This window comes from Artemia franciscana, chromosome 16, assembly GCF_032884065.1.
Source record: "Artemia franciscana chromosome 16, ASM3288406v1, whole genome shotgun sequence".
In the NCBI taxonomy this organism is placed as follows: Eukaryota; Metazoa; Arthropoda; class Branchiopoda; order Anostraca; family Artemiidae; genus Artemia; species Artemia franciscana.
Window position 1 is genome coordinate 13,860,209 of NC_088878.1, and position 17,433 is coordinate 13,877,641.

At 35.8% G+C, this 17,433-nt stretch overlaps 1 protein-coding gene across 5 annotated transcripts in view; it reads right to left on the minus strand.

Annotated features, from left to right (window-relative positions):
- Positions 1–17,433, minus strand: part of LOC136037103 (propionyl-CoA carboxylase beta chain, mitochondrial-like) — a 51,384-nt gene that overhangs the window by 27,137 nt on the left and 6,814 nt on the right. For all 5 annotated transcript variants that reach the window (XM_065719562.1, XM_065719561.1, XM_065719563.1 and 2 more), the window contains exons 2-5: positions 8,459–8,650; positions 6,500–6,613; positions 5,262–5,387; positions 52–198 (exon numbers count right to left, since the gene is read on the minus strand). In XM_065719562.1, the coding sequence (XP_065575634.1) occupies positions 52–198; positions 5,262–5,387; positions 6,500–6,613; positions 8,459–8,647 (576 nt within the window). In that variant the 5' untranslated portion in view covers positions 8,648–8,650. The remainder of the gene's footprint in view (positions 1–51; positions 199–5,261; positions 5,388–6,499; positions 6,614–8,458; positions 8,651–17,433) is intronic.

Consider the following 17,433-nt stretch of genomic DNA (forward strand, 5'->3'; position numbering starts at 1 on the left):
GGAGAAAGGTAAACTCCCCCGCTTAAAAAGAAAAAGAAAAAAAATATCAACCTGTGGCACAACTCCAGAGGCTTCTACATTTCGTTGAAATATATCAGCGTAACCAGCCAAAGATTCAACACCCTCTTGAATTCTAGCTCCACCGGAGTCATTTAGTCCAATTACCGGTGCACCCACGAGCATTGCTTGATCCATGATCTGAAAATAAATAATTTACTTTAAAAAACAGATTATAGACGATTTTCTAAGGGAACGCTTTCCTTAATTGTAATGGTAAAACAAAGAGCTGTTTTAGTAAGCTGTTGTATCTCACACGAAAACCAAAAACAGGTTCCAACATTTGTAATGGAACGAAGAAGCTATCGGGGCAAAAAAAATTGAAAAGTACATAAAATTAGTAAGTCACATGAATATCAAACAGTTCGTGGTAACGAACTGTAGTAAGGAGCAACCCGGCTCAATAGTAAACGAAACTCTAAAAAACGGAACTTCGATGCTAAAAGACATATCAAAAGAACCAGATTTTTATGCTCATTTCAAATATATCAGTTTTGTCAAATTTAGTCTTTGTCATCAAAAGTTACGAGCTTGAGAAAATTTGCCGTATTTGGAAAATAGGGGAAAACACCCCCTAAAACACCCCCATGAAATAAATTTAAAGGTCCAATCTACAAAAATGTGGAATTTCGTATTTTTTGCCAGAAGACAGATCACGGGTGCGTGTTTATTTGTTTGTTTGTTTTTATGTATTTTTTCCCCAGGGGTCATCGTATCGACCGACTGGTCCTAGAGTGTTGCAAGAGGGCTCATTTTATCGGAAATGAAAAGATCTACTGCCCTTTTTAAGTGACCAAAAAAATTGGAGGGCACCTAGGCCCCCTCCCACACTCATTCCTTTTCCCAAAGTCAACGAATTAAAATTTTGAGATAGCCATTTTGTTCCGCATAGTCGAAAACTGGTAACTATGTCTTTGGGGATGACCTACCCCCCCCCCCCCCCACAGTCTCTGGGGGAGGGGCTGCAAGTTACAATCTCAGACCAATGTTTACATACAGTAATGGTTATTGGGAAGTGTACCGACGTTTTCAAAGGGATGTTTTTGGTTTGGGTGTGGGGTTGAGGGGAGGGGGCTATGTGGGAGGATCTTTCCTTGGAGGAATATTTCATGGGGGAAGAGAAATTCAATGAAAAGGGCGCAGGATTTTCTAGCATTACTATTACAAAAAAACAAGGAAAATATAAACATGAAAAAGTTCTTTCAATTGAAAGTAAGGAGTAGCATTAAAACTTAAAACGAACAGAGATTATTACGCACATGAGGGGTTCTAAAAATACTTTAGCATAAAGAGCGAGGTATTTAGGAGGAAATAAATACTTCGCTATTTATTCTAAAGTATTTTTAGTAATTTCAATCATTTACTCTACGGCCTTTCTGATTCAGGGGTCATTCTTAAAGAATTGGGACAAAACTTAAGATTTAGTGTAAAGAGCGAGGTATTAACGAGGGGACAAACTCCCTCATATATATAATCAAAAATATAAGAATATAAAAGTTTGTTACATAAGTTAATTCTTAAGTTACGTATATTTTTTACTAATAAAAACGTTGGTTAAAAATTAAAAGTTCTAGTTGCCTTTTTAAGTAACCGAAAAATTGGAGGGCAACTAGGCCTCCTTCCCCACCCCTTATTTCTCAAAATCATCTGATCAAAACTAAGAGAAAGCCATTTAGCCAAAAAAAGAATTAATATGCAAATTTCATTTTAATAATTTATGTACGGAGAGCCAAAATCAAACATGCATTAATTCAAAAACGTTCAGAAATTAAATAAAAAAACTAGTTTTTTTAACTGAAAGTAAGGAGCGACATTAAAACTTAAAACGAACAGAAATTACTCCGTATATGTAATGGGTTGCCCCCTCCACAATCCCTCGCTCTTTACGCTAAAGTTTGACTCTTTGCCACAATTCTATTTTTTAAAACAATTAAAACTTTAGCGTAAAGAACGACGGATTGCGGAGGGGACAACCCATTTCATATACGGAGTAATCTCTGTTCGTTTTAAGTTTTAATGTCGCTCCTTACTTTCAGTTAAAAAAAACTAGTTTTTTTTATTTAATCAAATGGAAAAACCCTATTTGAAGTTTTTCGCCGGGATTAGGAATCCGAGAGAGCACTCTACGAATAAATTTTTATCAAAGACTGAGCATTGTAAAACTGATTTTTCTTTCTTTTCCTCTCCAATGGCGACAATTCACGAATTAAAATTCAAGTAGTTGTGGGCGTCAAGCCATGGCTAATTGTAGAAAAATTCAAGACAGATAGTCCGATTGAGTGAGAGGCAAATCTGGCATAAGCCCTTATTAGGATTCTATAAAAATGATGTCAGTTCATTTGTTAACATATAAGTCTATCTATCATCCATCCATGTGTCATTCCTAGGGCAGAACTAAGGTAGATAGTCATAGCAATTATAGTTTTCCAAGTGTTTGGTTAAATGTCACGGGTAAACGGCACGAGTAAGAATGACTCTCTTATTGGACCAATACTTGTTTGTTAGTTTTTAGAGAGACAAGCTTATATTGCTTTAGATAAAGGTCAAAATTAAAGTTTTAAACATTATAATGATCGTTCGAAGGATTTATTAGACTTTCACCTGTAATGGCAAGGAAACTATTGCCTATCATAAGCTTATTTTAAGTCAGTACTGGTGCCCCATAAATAGAAGGAAGGGTGCAAAATAGTATTTAGCCAAACCCTAAATCAACTCACACTTTTTTACTAAAAACAGCATAACTAGGGTCCTTTTGATGGCCGTTCAAGAAAGAAAAGGCAGAATTCAATATGGGATTATAGTTACTTCAACGACAATGCCAAACAAGGGAATTTTTTAATACAAATAAAAAAATATTTTCAAAACTTGGGAGGCGGGAGGGGGAGGAATTCAAGGGGGATAATTCCCCTCCTGCCCCACAATTGTCGCCACTGTTTCTCTTTCTTTCCGGCTTCAGGCTCCCAATATTCTTAGAAAAAATTGGATTTTAAATACATTTTTTAAAGAGAAACTAGAAACTTGAAATGTGAGCTTTGTTTTCTAATTAAATATCTGCAGGGAGGGAATTTGGGGACAAGACTAAACTTAAACTATAATTTTGACTCGAATAATTTGGAAATAGTTTGAAACTCATCGAATTTTTGTACAGAAGGCTTCATATATTTCTACCAAGATTGAACATCAGAAAACAAAAATCAACACAAAAAAAGTTTCTGACGATTTGTTGGCCCTCAAAATATCGTAATATCAAGCCATTTATAAGTAAAAACTGTTCATGAGTAATACTATTTATATGCTTCACAAATCTCTCACAAACAATTTCTCACAAACAAATTCGACCAACCCTCGCAGAACCACCATTGTAGTATATACTTTAGGAGTATTCAAACTTAACAAAAATCAAACCAACAGATTGGAGCTTTTAGTTAGAATTCTTCAAAATTTTTCAAAACCCGCAAACCCAGTCGAACCAGAGAAAAGCTCGGTGAATCCAAACATTTGGGACTAAAACACAAGTCCTAATAGAAGGATCAGTTTGTTTAAAACTAAAGTCCCAGACGTAAAAAAAGTTTGTGTTGGGTCACTTTCTTCCCCTTCTGAAGAATTTGTTTCACTCTGTTGTCCATAATGGTTCTAGGCGTTTCCCCGAGGAAAATACGCTCGTGGAAAATACCCCCCACACAGGAAATAACCCCCCTCCCGTGGAAAATAAGGCTTTTTAAATTTCCCCACACATGAAATAACCCCCCTCCCGTGGAAAATAAGGCTTTCCAAATTTGAGCATTTTATTTGAGTTTTTTTTATATCCGTGGGGGGAAGGAATTTTGGTAAATGTGTATTTAAGCACCACTCACTCAAGTTTACGCTATGTAAAACTCGAGAACATACCAGTCTCTAAGTTAGTTTTTTTCAGCTTAGCGCGGGACAAGACAAAAACAAGTGAAAGAATATATGGAAAACATATAATTTGGGCTATATATTTGTACATAAGGGAGGGGGTAAAGTATTTGGACAGTTTGAAGTCAGAAAACAATTCTTACTTCATAATATGCAGAATAATTGTACCTAGCAAATTTTGTATGCAGACCCGCTATACTTCCCCCCCCCCTTCCTAGTGTGCAAATCTATAGCCCAAATTTGTTTCTAAAGTAACGAAAAAATCGGTTTGTTCTCGAGTTTCACACAGCGTAAACTTTGAGTGGCGCATAAAACACAAGTACCAAAATTCCTTCCCCCTACGGAAACAAAAAAAAACAAATAAAATTCGCAAATTTAGAAAGCCTTATTTTCCACGGGGGAGGGGGGTATTTACCGGGAGGGGTATTTTCCAGAAGGGGGTAATCGCCAGGGGAGGGGAGTTAAACACCAGCCACCGTTTGTAATACCTTTCTTTTATAATAGCCTGATTTAGTCTTTCCCAGAATTGTCTCACTTTCCTTTGTCAACCAGCTTAGACGGTGCTTGCTTTTGGTCTGGTGTGGAAAAAAAAGATTTGGCGGGTACTTTTTCTCCAACTAGTGGCTGCGACCAAGCTTTACTCATCGGTAAAGAATAGTGGGACGCTACATGTTTCCTTTCTATATATTCAAACTTTTTTAGAGAATCTTAAGACCGATCCTATTAAATAGCCCCAAGAAATGTTTTGGAAAAATAGTTTTATAGAAGAGTCCCCCCCCCCCCGAGATAGGAGAAATTATTCCTTGAGATAACGTCATAACATAGTTAATAACAACGATGTAATAGTACTATTGGTAAGAATTCATCGCTGTACAAAACAGCTACGCACACTACTCCTTCATCCCGCTCTATTAAGAACTCCCTTCTTTACTCTCTCTTCATTGAGGTTCCGACTTCCCTTAATTATTTCCTAAAACCTCATCAAACCCCTTCGAGAGCATCCTGCTTTCCACTCGACCCACTAAGATTAGATTGCTTAGGTTAGTACCATAGACCATGTTCTTCGGCAACATATCCAAACATATAGTATGATCAAAGCATGTGAGCCTTTCTTTCATTGAACATATGGACAATGGGATCCAACAGCATTTTTCGAAAATTTTCTCGTTTTTCTTATTTGCAACAAACTCTGGACTCCCTACTGTATTCAAATAGGTAAAAATTGTTGATCAGTATAATGCAATAATAAATATTAAGGATGGGAGACGTCACAAATACAAACAATAATAATGATAATAATAACCTACCTTGCAGATTTTCTTTGCATGGATTGAAGAGAGACTCCCTCCAAAGACAGTAAAATCTTGGCTGAATATATAAGCTGGTCTACCATTGATTAGTCCATGGCCAGTAACAACTGAATCCCCAGGGTACTGCAAAATTCGAATTAGCAATTACTTTTTGATTACATTGCTACCAAAGATTGCCAGTACCAAATAGCACTTTACTCCTAGTCCTAGAATAAGATTAAGGTTAAAATTGTACCGCTAGATTCCCTATTTCAATATAATAATTACAACCCCCCTTTTTTAGTCCGGAAATCTAATAAAAAATTCAAAGAGAATCAACCAATCACAGGTTTTCAAAACAAACGTTAAATTTTTGCTAGCATTGTTACTGTATTTTTAACTATTTTGCCACTCATTCTTTTCATTTTTGTTTGGTTAATCACTGAGGGTGGCTATTAGATATACATCTCAAACATTTCGATTTCAAAATTTTGATTTTTAATTCAAAAACTAAGAATTGCCAAAAAGCTGTCAAAAATTGCTGTCAAAAAGCTGTCAAATCACAAGTGCCGGCAACTTTTGACATTATATCGAATTCTGCTACTGGCAGCTCTTTTCCCCAGGCATGAACTTCGTTCATACCTAGGGACAAAATGCCCAGGGCTGAAAGTGCCTAAATAAAAGCAAGACCTATCCCCTATACCTATCAATATACACAACACTTTCCAATATTCTGCTTCTTCCTTCTTCTCACTTGTTGCCTTTCGAAACTCAGTAAGCAGGCATTAGGTATTCAGTTGAAACACCTGGACATGATATTCGAATTTCAAAGTTTCAAGGTTACTATGCATAAAAGAATCTTTTTCTTTTCAGATTCTGAAAGAAAAGCAGCATGATTTATTAACTCAAATTAAATCCCTGTCTTATCAAGTTAAAACGTGCCATTAAATCTTAGAATGAACATTGACCAAGCTACGTCATGTCTATTTTACTGCTGTCTTTTTAAAATCAAGATCTCTTTTAATTTTATATTTAGCTAGTACTTTTTACTTAAATCTTCTTACTTTTTAAAGATAGCAATTATAGAAGGAGCGAAACAACTTCAATTATACATTTCATATATTGATTTTACCATATTAGAGTTCTTCTTTTCTTATTCTATTTCTTTTTTATTTTGGAATTAAAAGTTTTGTCAATATTTAAATTTCAGTTATGTTTATTTCATCCCGTATTAGTTCAAAATGGATTCGTAATACCTTTTCCTTTTCCATTCCAAAATCAGTACAAGTGTGCTCAGCAAAGGTGTCATACTCCACAAATGTTCCTTCATCACATAAAAGTGAAATTCTCTCTCTGGCTGTCAGCTTTCCCTGCAAGGATAAAACTCAAAATAATATTTAGCAAGACACCTCAGTATAATGCCACGTGAGAAGGAGAACCTCCTAAATTCTATATACTATTCTATTTACTTTCTTTATACTATTTATTATATGCCCAATAAAAGACCTGAACCTATGGTTTCATTCTTTTATTCTAAAGAATAGAAGAAAAATTAGGGAAATTTCCAAAAGGGCAATTATCGTCAAACCATACATAGTCGAGAATCTACTAAAAACAAAGATTCACACTCATTAGTAGGCTTTAATTATTTTTTTTAACCAGGTAATTCCAATTCAGTTCCACCTCACAGATCAATTTCAGCTAGTTAATTTACCCCCATCACTGTCATTGGCTATGTAATTTTCACTCGCGACCAAAAATGGACTTTAGGCTATAAATTAAACTTTAAAGCAGCCTATTGCGCAAAATCAATTGTCTAGTCGTCACTTCGTGCAGATAAAATATTATTTTAAATAAGTTTAGACTACTAATAATAACAAAAAATAAGAGAACTCATCAATTGAGCCCCCTCCCCCAATATATTTCTTGATATTTGGACTAAGGTCACATAAGCGCCTTCACAAAATTGGATTTTTAAAGATAGCAGAATAAAAAATTTTACACTGGACTGTCAGATTCTTGAACAAAAGCATTGATTTTTGAAGAACCTTCGTAATGTTCTTGATTTCTATACAACATTCTTCTCAAGATCATTCAGATCCTCGAAAATAAAGTTCTAGTAAAAGTCTTGTCCATTATTTCCTATACTATTTTTTGAAAAATATATGACATATTTGAATCAATACATTACCGAAACTTTGATTTTTACACCACATAGTTAGAACCCTCAGAGTCACATTGTTGAAGCCCTGCCCTAGTAAGGTTCACAGGTAGCAGACTCACTGGTATGATTTACTGGCCGATTGCGTCTCAGTGAACCTTTAAAGTCAAAAATGCATGTAACTCCACCCTGCTTGCAACCAGCTGCGGTTGCAAGCCATTCATGGCGTTTCTAATAAGGTTTAGATTCTAACCTGACCTAGGTTTAAATTCTAAACCTAAAAGAATGTCTATAGAGCAGATACAAAAATTCTACTAGAAAAATTTTAAATATTTACAAAGATAGGCCTAATGTGAGAATATGATAGGATTTATTTTAACAGGAAGTGACTAAAGATAACATGAAAAGAAGAGTCAGCCTCCACTATTCCATCTTCATACCTAAACAAAATAGGTTGGAGTGATTAACAGGAAAATAATGTTAAGAAGATACAAACAAGAATGTGTACTGACATGGAAAAAAAGTCTTACAAGGCAAAACCTTAAATGGAGGTAGTCAGCAAGGCAGTTCAATAACTTAAATGGTGACTTTGCTGAATTGCTTAGTACAAATTCCATTTGACAATGTCTATGGTAATATCTAGAAAACGTCTTGAGATTGAGAGTGGTTGGCGTTAGAACTCCCAAGGCAATCTTCCAGGAGCAACCTGCAATATCGAGGAGGAGGAGTCGTCCCTAGAATACCTTACGCCACACTTACAAGTCAGATCACCAATCTCTTAATACGTTTCTACAACCCGAGGGGGAAGATGTGCTTCCGGCAGCAGGATATTGTGAAGACTGGAGACCCCTTTTCAACGGACAAGATAACTCTGAAGCACAGGAAGATTTATGGTCGGTTGACCTTTGTGTATAGCATGCTCCTTGACCTTTGTGTATAGCATGCTCCTTTACTTGATTATTTTTCAAAATGTGATCATACAATTGTTTTATTCATCTTCAAAATTAACACAACACTTACTTTTCTTCTCTAGCCTACACTCAGATATAATTACCTTTTTGTGTTGTCCCTGAATTCTTTTGGGGCCTCCTCCCAGGTATGCTGTTTCTCTTTTCTGGTGTATAATACTTTTTACTTCAAGCGTTTGTTGTGCTGTAGAATTAGCACGATAAATTGCCAGCACCTGAGGCAATCTGAACCCTCTTCCTCCTAGTGCAGTCCATGTCAGGGCTTTCAGAGACATGGTCTATAATTAGATAACTAATCAGTCATAATAAATGCAATAGTAAAACTACGAACTACTTATAAAAGGTCAGTGCAACAGACAGACAAGACAACAGACAGTGCCACAGTGTGTGGAAGCCCTTGAAAAAGAAGAAGTCTTTAGGTTGAAAAGTGCCAAAATTATGAACAAATAGTAAGTGAGTAACTTAATAGGTAAGTAAGCAATGGTAATAGTAAGAGACCAAAAAGGAACCAATCAATAAAAAAGATTGATAATAAAATGATTAGATGATAAACCAGAAAGATACATAATTTTTAGGTTTTTATTTGTTTACTTGAGACCACTTCTGAAAAATATTATTTGTGGCATTCCATTGGCAAATATATATTGCATGTTAAAATCAAAACTGGTACCGGTATTTTTATTTTTTTAATTAAATTTTATCAAGTGTTTTCAGTGATGCATTGGATGAAACACTTTTTTATGTTTACATACGAGTAAAGTTCTGAGAAGTTTTTTTGGTGCATCAGTGATTACTATTTAGTAGTTATTAATTTAAAAAGACATTTTGAAACAAAAGCATTTTCCAAAGAAAAGAGAGCAGTATGAAAACCTAAAACAAGCATAAATAAAATAATATAATGGTCCAAACTTAAAATAACACAAACTAATATGAATGAATAAAGAAAACCTAAAAAGAACAGAAGTTGAAATGAATCATAAAGTAAAGCATAAAACAAATAGAAACTAGATCTATGTTGCATGGGCAACGTGAGGTGTTGCAGCAACCTTTGTTCGGCTTCGCCGAATAAAGTGTTGCGAGAGAAACACTTTGGTTTTGATTGCTCGCTTCGATTAAACGCTAAAGTTGTTAATCTGTAAGGATCTTAAAATAAATACTAGGTACACCAACTCGCCAAAGTTGCAAACCCTTCATTGCAACTAGCAAAAGTTGCAAACCTGTCATCGCTGAAGACGATTATAGCCTAACAGCCGATTATTACTTGTAAGTCCCCTACATGTGTTACCACTGGAACCAAATTGGTCTTATCATCAATACAACAGAAACAAATAATAGGTACACCAACTAGCAAAAATTACGGACCCCTCATTGCCGAAGATGATTTTGAGCTAACAGCCGACTGTTGCTCAAAACTCCCCTATATGTCTCACAATTGGTATCGGCCTATTTTTGGTTTCAGTGTGTGCCTTACTACTGAAGTTGTCAACCCCTTTAAACTTTCAAACTGGTATATCTCATGAAAGAATTTTTCTACCAAAAAATGGATGTCATATATTTTGATCAGCTCATCAAGAGCTAACGACTGCCGTCGAAAAAAACAAATTATCTGTCTTAGTTCAAAAGTTGACATTTTTGCTGTAGGCCAAGTTTCTAACATCATCACTTAGAAAGGAGCAAAGAATAAGCTCTAATTTCTTTAGCAACGAGAAAACTTTTAAAGTTTAAGAGGCACATCTGATACCATTTCTTTACCACAATCTCAAGTGCAAAAAACCAAATGATAAACTCAGCTGAAATCATGAACAGAAATGGATAGAAATAATAGATGGCAGCACTTTTGTTCCCCACTTTTTTGTTTCTGTATTTTTTTCTATTTATCACTCAAAGAAGATACATTGGCTGAATGGTCGCGTAACTTCCGCATATATCTAACACTTATAGATTTTAGTCCATCTTCAATTGAAAACTGGTGCCTGCCTGCTTGCCTGCTAGAATGGAGCTTTCCACTCAACAGCAGAAACATGGTTTGATGAAACGAAAGCTTGACTGGATAACTTAAGATAGTTCTCTCTGACATAGGCTATAAAACTCCAAGTTACTTCACACACTATAGGCTCTGGCTCAATGACAAGCAAAAACCATCCTTTTTGGCCCCAGGCAAGAGCTCTATGAAGCTTTCCAAAATACAAATTCATATTCATCAATCCAGCCAAAGGTCCAAACTTTTCGTAAAAACCGCAGAGGATAACTTTCTAGGAATAAGCTGAAATTGGGGTGCTAGGAAAAAAAAGAAAAAAAAATACAACAAAACCAAAGTGTTACTCTTGCAACACAATTACCATAAATATAAGTTTAGATACCCCCACCTTAAACCCTAAAATGGCTAGAGTGTCATTTGCCCTTCACTGAATATAAAATATATTTTAGACAGTTTTTTTTTATCATTACAACATTGAATAAAAGAGGCAAACTCTATTTTTTTAAACCTTTAATACTTTTGTTTTGGCAATTAACAAACACAATTTTCAAAATAGAAATCGTTTTCGGTAAAGCACAAACAACACTCTAGCTTTTGTATGGTTCAAGGGGGCAATAGCCCTACTTTTATTATTTTCTGGGCTATTTTCAGCCCTGTTTTTTGTGGAGAATGACTTATTCCCCCCCCCCTCACAGAAGATTCTCTCTGGTAAAAGTTTCCCAAATGTAAAATGGATCAGGCAAAGGGAAATTAAGGCGAATAAAAAAATGAAGGAATGTGTATAATTGTACATCAACTATTGTGAAGGAGAAATAGTGTGTCATTGTGTAGGTTAGGAGGGATGCCAGATACCTAGAAGGGCACACTTCAATGCCCAAATTGTACAAGTCTCAATGAGCCTTTAGATAAATATAGATAGAAGTATTGGGAAGGGGGAATTGATCTTTCATATCCCATTGTTTGGATACAGTCTGAATAAGGTTACTGCAGGGTGATGCCTACCTTCTGATTACAGAAAATGATTCTGACATTTATTTTAAAGATTTGTTTAACTAAACTAATTCGCTTCATATTTCATTAAATTATATGCAATGATTTGTAAGTGTGCATCAGCTTGTATGAGGGAGGGGTGGTAGATCATTTTCTAGGAAGTGGAGCAGATGCCTCAGAGCGTCTTTTAAAACTATCATTGGACCTTCCAATAAAAAATTAAGTTTTTTCAACTGAAAGTAAGGGGCAGCATCAAAACTTAAAACGAACAGAAATTATCATGTATATGAGTGGGTTTGCTCCTCCTCAGCACCTTGCTCTTTATACTAAACTTTCTTAGCACTTTAAAAAAAAAGTTTCTTATTGCTCTAAATAAGCAAACATAGCGTCAGAAGTCATTCTTAAACAATTGGGACAGAATTCAAACTTTAGCGCAAAGAGCGAGGTGTTGAGGAGGAGAACCCCCTTCACATATGTAAAAATTTCTGTTTGTTTTAAATTTTAATTTTGCTAATTGCTTTCAGTTGAAAAACTTGTTTTTTAATTTAGTTCGTGATCGTTTTTAGATAGGCTAATGCCAAGAAATGTGAAACATCGCCACAGAAAAATCCCTTGTTCCCAAGGATTTATTCTCTAGATGATTCAGTCCTGGTGAAAACTTACCTAGGACAATTACCCTTAACATTTCCACACATAAAATTGAGTTGGCAAAGAGAAAGCAAGACATAAGAAGAAATTCATATAGGAATTCTGGCAAATTCCTTCAGTGTAAAACTTCCCCCTGGAAACTTCAATCCCCATGAAAAATTATCCCTTTGGAAAATCCCACCCACAAAAAATTCCCTCACCCACCCAAAAACCATATGCATATCTCCCAATAAAAAATAACATGTGTAAACAATGGGCAAATCTTTTAACTTAGAGCTTTCCCCAGGGGCTGTGTGGGGGGGGGGTCATGATATCTCCAAAGGCGTATTTATTTGGCCTTTCAGCTATGCTAAACAAATAGCTATCTCAAAATTTTGATTGGATGGTTTTAAGAAAAAGAAGGGCATGAGAGGGTGCCTAGTTGCCCTCCAATCTTTTTGGTAACTTAGAAAGGGCACTATAGCTTTTGATTTCCATTCAAATGAGCCCTCTACCAATATTCTAGGACCACTGGGTTAATACAATCACCCCTAGGAAAACACAAAAACGTATAAATAAACATGCATTTGTGATCTTTCTTCTGGCCAAAAAAATGCAAAATTCCACATTTGTGCAGATATGAGCTTGAAACCTTTACAGTAGGGTTCTCTGATATGCTGAATCTAACGGTGTGATTTTCATTCATATTCTATGAATTTTAAGGGCGTTTTCCTCTTTTTTCGAAAATCGGGCAAATTTTATCAGGCTAGTAGCCTTTAATAAGTCAATTCTTTTTATATATCTATTGGTATCAAAATTCCGTTTTTTTTTAGTTTTGGTTACTATTGAGACAGGTTGCTCCTTACTTATAGTTTGTCACCACAAATTGTTTGATATAGAATTAGCTCTAGAGAGGGGGGAAGGAATTAAGATTGAACAGCTCTTGATTACTGGGAGTGTTTCTGGTCTACACCTTCATTATGAAAGTAAAAAGTAACATTAAGGCCGTGATTAAGTAAACTTGAAAACATCGAGCTTCAAAATTGAAGTTAGGTTAGTCTTCTGTCTTTTAATTCTCTAGAGACCGTCGAATGTCAAAACTTCAAATAGTACCAATTATCAAGTCTTGTGAGAGGTTTTGATTGACAGCTTCCTTTGGAGAGACAGTAATATATTTGGCTGGGTCTTGCAAAGCTTGGTTACCGACCAAGGGAGAAGAGAAAATGAGCAAAAGAGCACTATCATTCTCAAATACAAAATGCCCATGCATATAAAACTGGGAAGGCATGCACAGAGTGCATTTGAAAATTTATTGTTTTTTCCACTTTTTTCTTCCTATGGATAGGCTAATTAAAATACCTCAGTTGATTAATTCGAAACTAAACACCAAACTTAGTTGAAAGCTTTCTTCGAGGATTCCCAGAAAACCAAAGTTTTCTTACGAATTGAATTGAAAAAAAGATAGCTGAAAGTAAGGAGTGACATTAAAACTTAAAACGAACAGAAATTACTTCGTATATGAAAGGGACTGCTTCCTCGTGAACGCCCCGCTCTTTACGCTAAAGTTTTTTTTTACTGTTTTAAAAATAGAGTTAAGAGAAAGAGTCGGACTTTAGCGTGAAGAGCGGGGCGCTGATGAGGAAGCAGCCCCTTTCATTTTTGAAGTAATTTCTGTTCGTTTTATGCTTTAATGTCACTCCTTACTTTAAGTTAAAAGAACACTTGTTTTTATTTAATTTAATTTCTGAACGTTTTTGAATCAATGCAGGTTTTGATTTATGCTCTCCCCAGATGAATAATTAAAACGAAATTTGCGTATTTATTTTTTTTTTGGCTAAATGGTTTTCTCATAGTTTTGATCGAATGATCTTGAGGAAAAAAAGAAGCGCGGATGGAGGTCTAGTTGCCCTCCGATTTTTTGGTTACTTAAAAAGGCAACTAGAACTTTTATTTTTTTATGAATGTTTTTATTAGTAAAATTATTAGTAAAAATAAATTTTATTAGTTAAAGATATACGCAACTTACAAATTATAGCTTACGTAAAGAAACTTCTGTATTCTCATATTTTTATTACATATATGAGGGGGTTCACCCCCTCGTCAGTACCTCACTCTTCACGCTAAAGCTTAAATTTGTCCCAGTTTCTTAAGAATGACCCCTGAACAACAAAAGCCGTAGAATAAATAGTTGAAATTTCTAAAAATACTTTAGCGTAAAGAGCGAGGTATTAGGAGGAGAAGAGCCCCTCATATGCGTAATAATTTCTGTTCCTTTTAACAGAAATTATTCTGGAATATTTACAGGAATTAATATTTACAGGGAAATAATAACAGGAATATTCTGTTCCTTTCAGTTGAAAAACTTTGTCATATTTATTTTTTCATTGTTTTTTTTTAAATAATGCTAGAAAATCCTGCGCTCCCTTCATGGAAATTTTCTTCCCCCATGACAAATTCATCCATGAAAAGTTCCCCCGACATATCCCCCTCTTCTCAACCCCTGCCCCCAACCAAATGAAAACGCCCCAGAAAACGTCTGTACACTTCCCAATAACCATTACTATATGTAAGCACTGGTCAGTGTTAGTAACTTGTAGCCCCTCCCACGGGGACTGTGGGGGAGTAGGTCATCCCAAAAGGCATAGTTGTAAGGATTTTCAACTACGCTGAATAAAATGCTATCCCAGAATTTTGATCCGGTGACTTTGGGAAAATAATTAGCGTGCGACGGGGGCCTAGGTGCCCTCCGATTTTTTTGGTCAATTAAAAGGGCACTAGAACTTTTCATTTCCGTAAGAATGAACCCTCTCGCAACATTCTAGGACCACTGGGTCGATACGATCACCCCTGGAAAAAACAACAAACAAATAAACACGCATCCGTGATCTGCCTTCTGACAAAAAACACAAAATTCCACATTTTTAAACAGTTCGTGGTAACGAGCTGTAGTAAGGAGCGACCAGGCTCAATAGTAACCAAAACTCTAAAAAAAATGGAATTTTGATACCAATAGTTATATCAAAAGAATGGCATTTAATGCTGATTTTAAATATACAAGTTTCATCAAGATTAGTCTTACCCATCAAAAGTTACGAGCCTGAAAAAATTTGCCTCATTTTAGAAAATAGGGGGAAACACCCCCTAAAAGTCATATGATCTTAACCAAAATCACACATCAGATTCAGCGTATCAGAGAACCTTGTTGTGGAAGTTTCAAGCCCCAATCTATAAAAACGTGGAATTTCGCATTTTTTGCCAGAAGACAAATCACGGATGCGTGTTTATTTGTTTTTTTTTTCCCAGGGGTGATCGTATCGACTCAGTGGTCCCATAATGTCGCGAAAGGGCTCATTCTAACGGAAATGATAATTTCTAGTACCCTGTTTAAGTGACCGAAAAATTGGAGGGCACCTAGGCCCCCTCCCACGGTCATTTTCCCCCAAAGTCACCGGATCAAAATTCTGAGATAGCCATTTTATTCACCATAGTCGAAAAACCCAATAACTATGTCTTTGGGGACGACTTATTCCCCCGCAGTCCCCGTGGGAGGGGCTGCAAGTTACAATCTTTGACCTGTGTGTACATATAGTAATGGTTACTAAGAAGTGTACAGACGTTTTCAGGGTTTTTTTGGTTTGGGGGGATATTTGAGGGGGGAGGGTTACCGGGGAGGATTTTTCCATGGACGAACTTCTCATGGGGGAAGAGACTTTCAATGGAGGGGGCGCAGGATTTTCTAGCATTATTTAAAAAAAAAAACAATGAAAAAATAAACATGAAAAGTTTTTTTTCTACTGAAAGTAAGAAGCAGCATTAAAACTTAAAACGAACAGAAATTATTACGCATCTGAGGGGTCTACCTCCTCGTAATACCTCGCTCTTTACGCTAAAGCATTTTTAGTAATTTCAACTATTTATTCTACGGCCTTTGTGATTCAGGGGTCATTCTTAAGGAATTGGGACAAAATTTAAGCTTTAATATCAAGAGCGAGGTATCGACGAGGGGTGAGCCCCCTCATATACGCAATAAAAACATACGAATATTGAAGTTCGCTACGTAATTTAATTCGTAAGTTACGTATATTTTTTACTTATGAAAACGTTCGTAAAAAGTTAAAAGTTATAGTTGCCTTTTTTAAGTAATCAAAAAATAGGTCTCCTCCCTCGCTCCTCGCAACTAGGTCTCCTCCCTCGCTCCTTTTTTCTCAAAATCTTCCGATTAAAACTGTGAAAAAGCCATTTAGCCCCAAAAAATTAATATGCAAATTTCGTTTTAATTATTTATATGTGGAGAGCCAAGATCAAACCATGCATTAATTCAAAGACGTCCAGAAATTAAACAAAAAAAAACAAGTTTTTTAAATGAAAGTAAGGAGCGACATTAAAACTTAAAACGAACAGAAATTACTCCGTATATGAAAGGGGCTTTTCCTCCTCAACGCCCCGCTCTTTACGCTAAAGTTTGACTCTTTCTCTCAACTCTACATTTTAAAACAGTAAAAAACCTTAGCGTAAAGAGCGGGTCGTTGAGGAGAAAAAGCCACTTTCATATACGGAGTAATTTCTGATCGTTTTAAGTTTTAATGTAGCTCCTTACTTTCCCTTAAAAAAAACTTTTTTTTGTTTAATTGTAGATAGGAGCTTGAAACTACAGTAGGATTCTCTGATACGCTGAATCTGGTGGTGTAAATTTCGTTAAGATTATATGATTTTTACCGGTTCTTTCCTCCTCACCTGTGCTTCCAAACTTAAGTCTCTAGATTGTGCACGAAAAATGCAGGATCAAAAATCCGTCGGCAATCCTTCAATTCGTCGCAATCCAAGTTTCTACCACCAGTCACGATCCGGTAGGGCAACGCGGAAGAAGCTACGGGGTTCTGCTCCGCCTCAAGGTTTGTCGCTTGACCTAAATCTCTTGACTTGTCTAGTTCTTCACCGTACCGCATTATTAGGTATTTTGGATATTTACATCTACCAAGCTCCAAATACTTTTTACAAAGGCGCTGTCTATGTGTGGTAACGCTTTTAAGATGTATACCTCGCTTTGATTTAATTTTCCCCATGATTTCGGCTTTGTGTGCACAACTTTACTGAAGGCTCCTGACTATTTCTCATTTCTAGGTTTCTTCATTGCATTGAAATAATTTATGAAAATTTCACACTCTATTAACAAGCAGCTGATTATACCAGCTTGTCATTTTGGTCTCTAGGGGGTATTATCGGCGATCTGAAAATATTCTTTCTGGCAACCAACTTGTAAAAATTTCAGGTAGCTGAAAATATTCTAGGGGACTGTTAGAAAACAGGAAAATAAATCGAAAAATGGTTCCAAATCATCTTACAGGTTATTGTCTTCTGCTCATGATAGTACCGATTTTGTTTTAAAAGCAATATCCTTTATTGAGTACATTTGTGAAAAAGACCTAGACATTTTCTAAAATTTCTAAGCAATTAGAGGAAATAGAG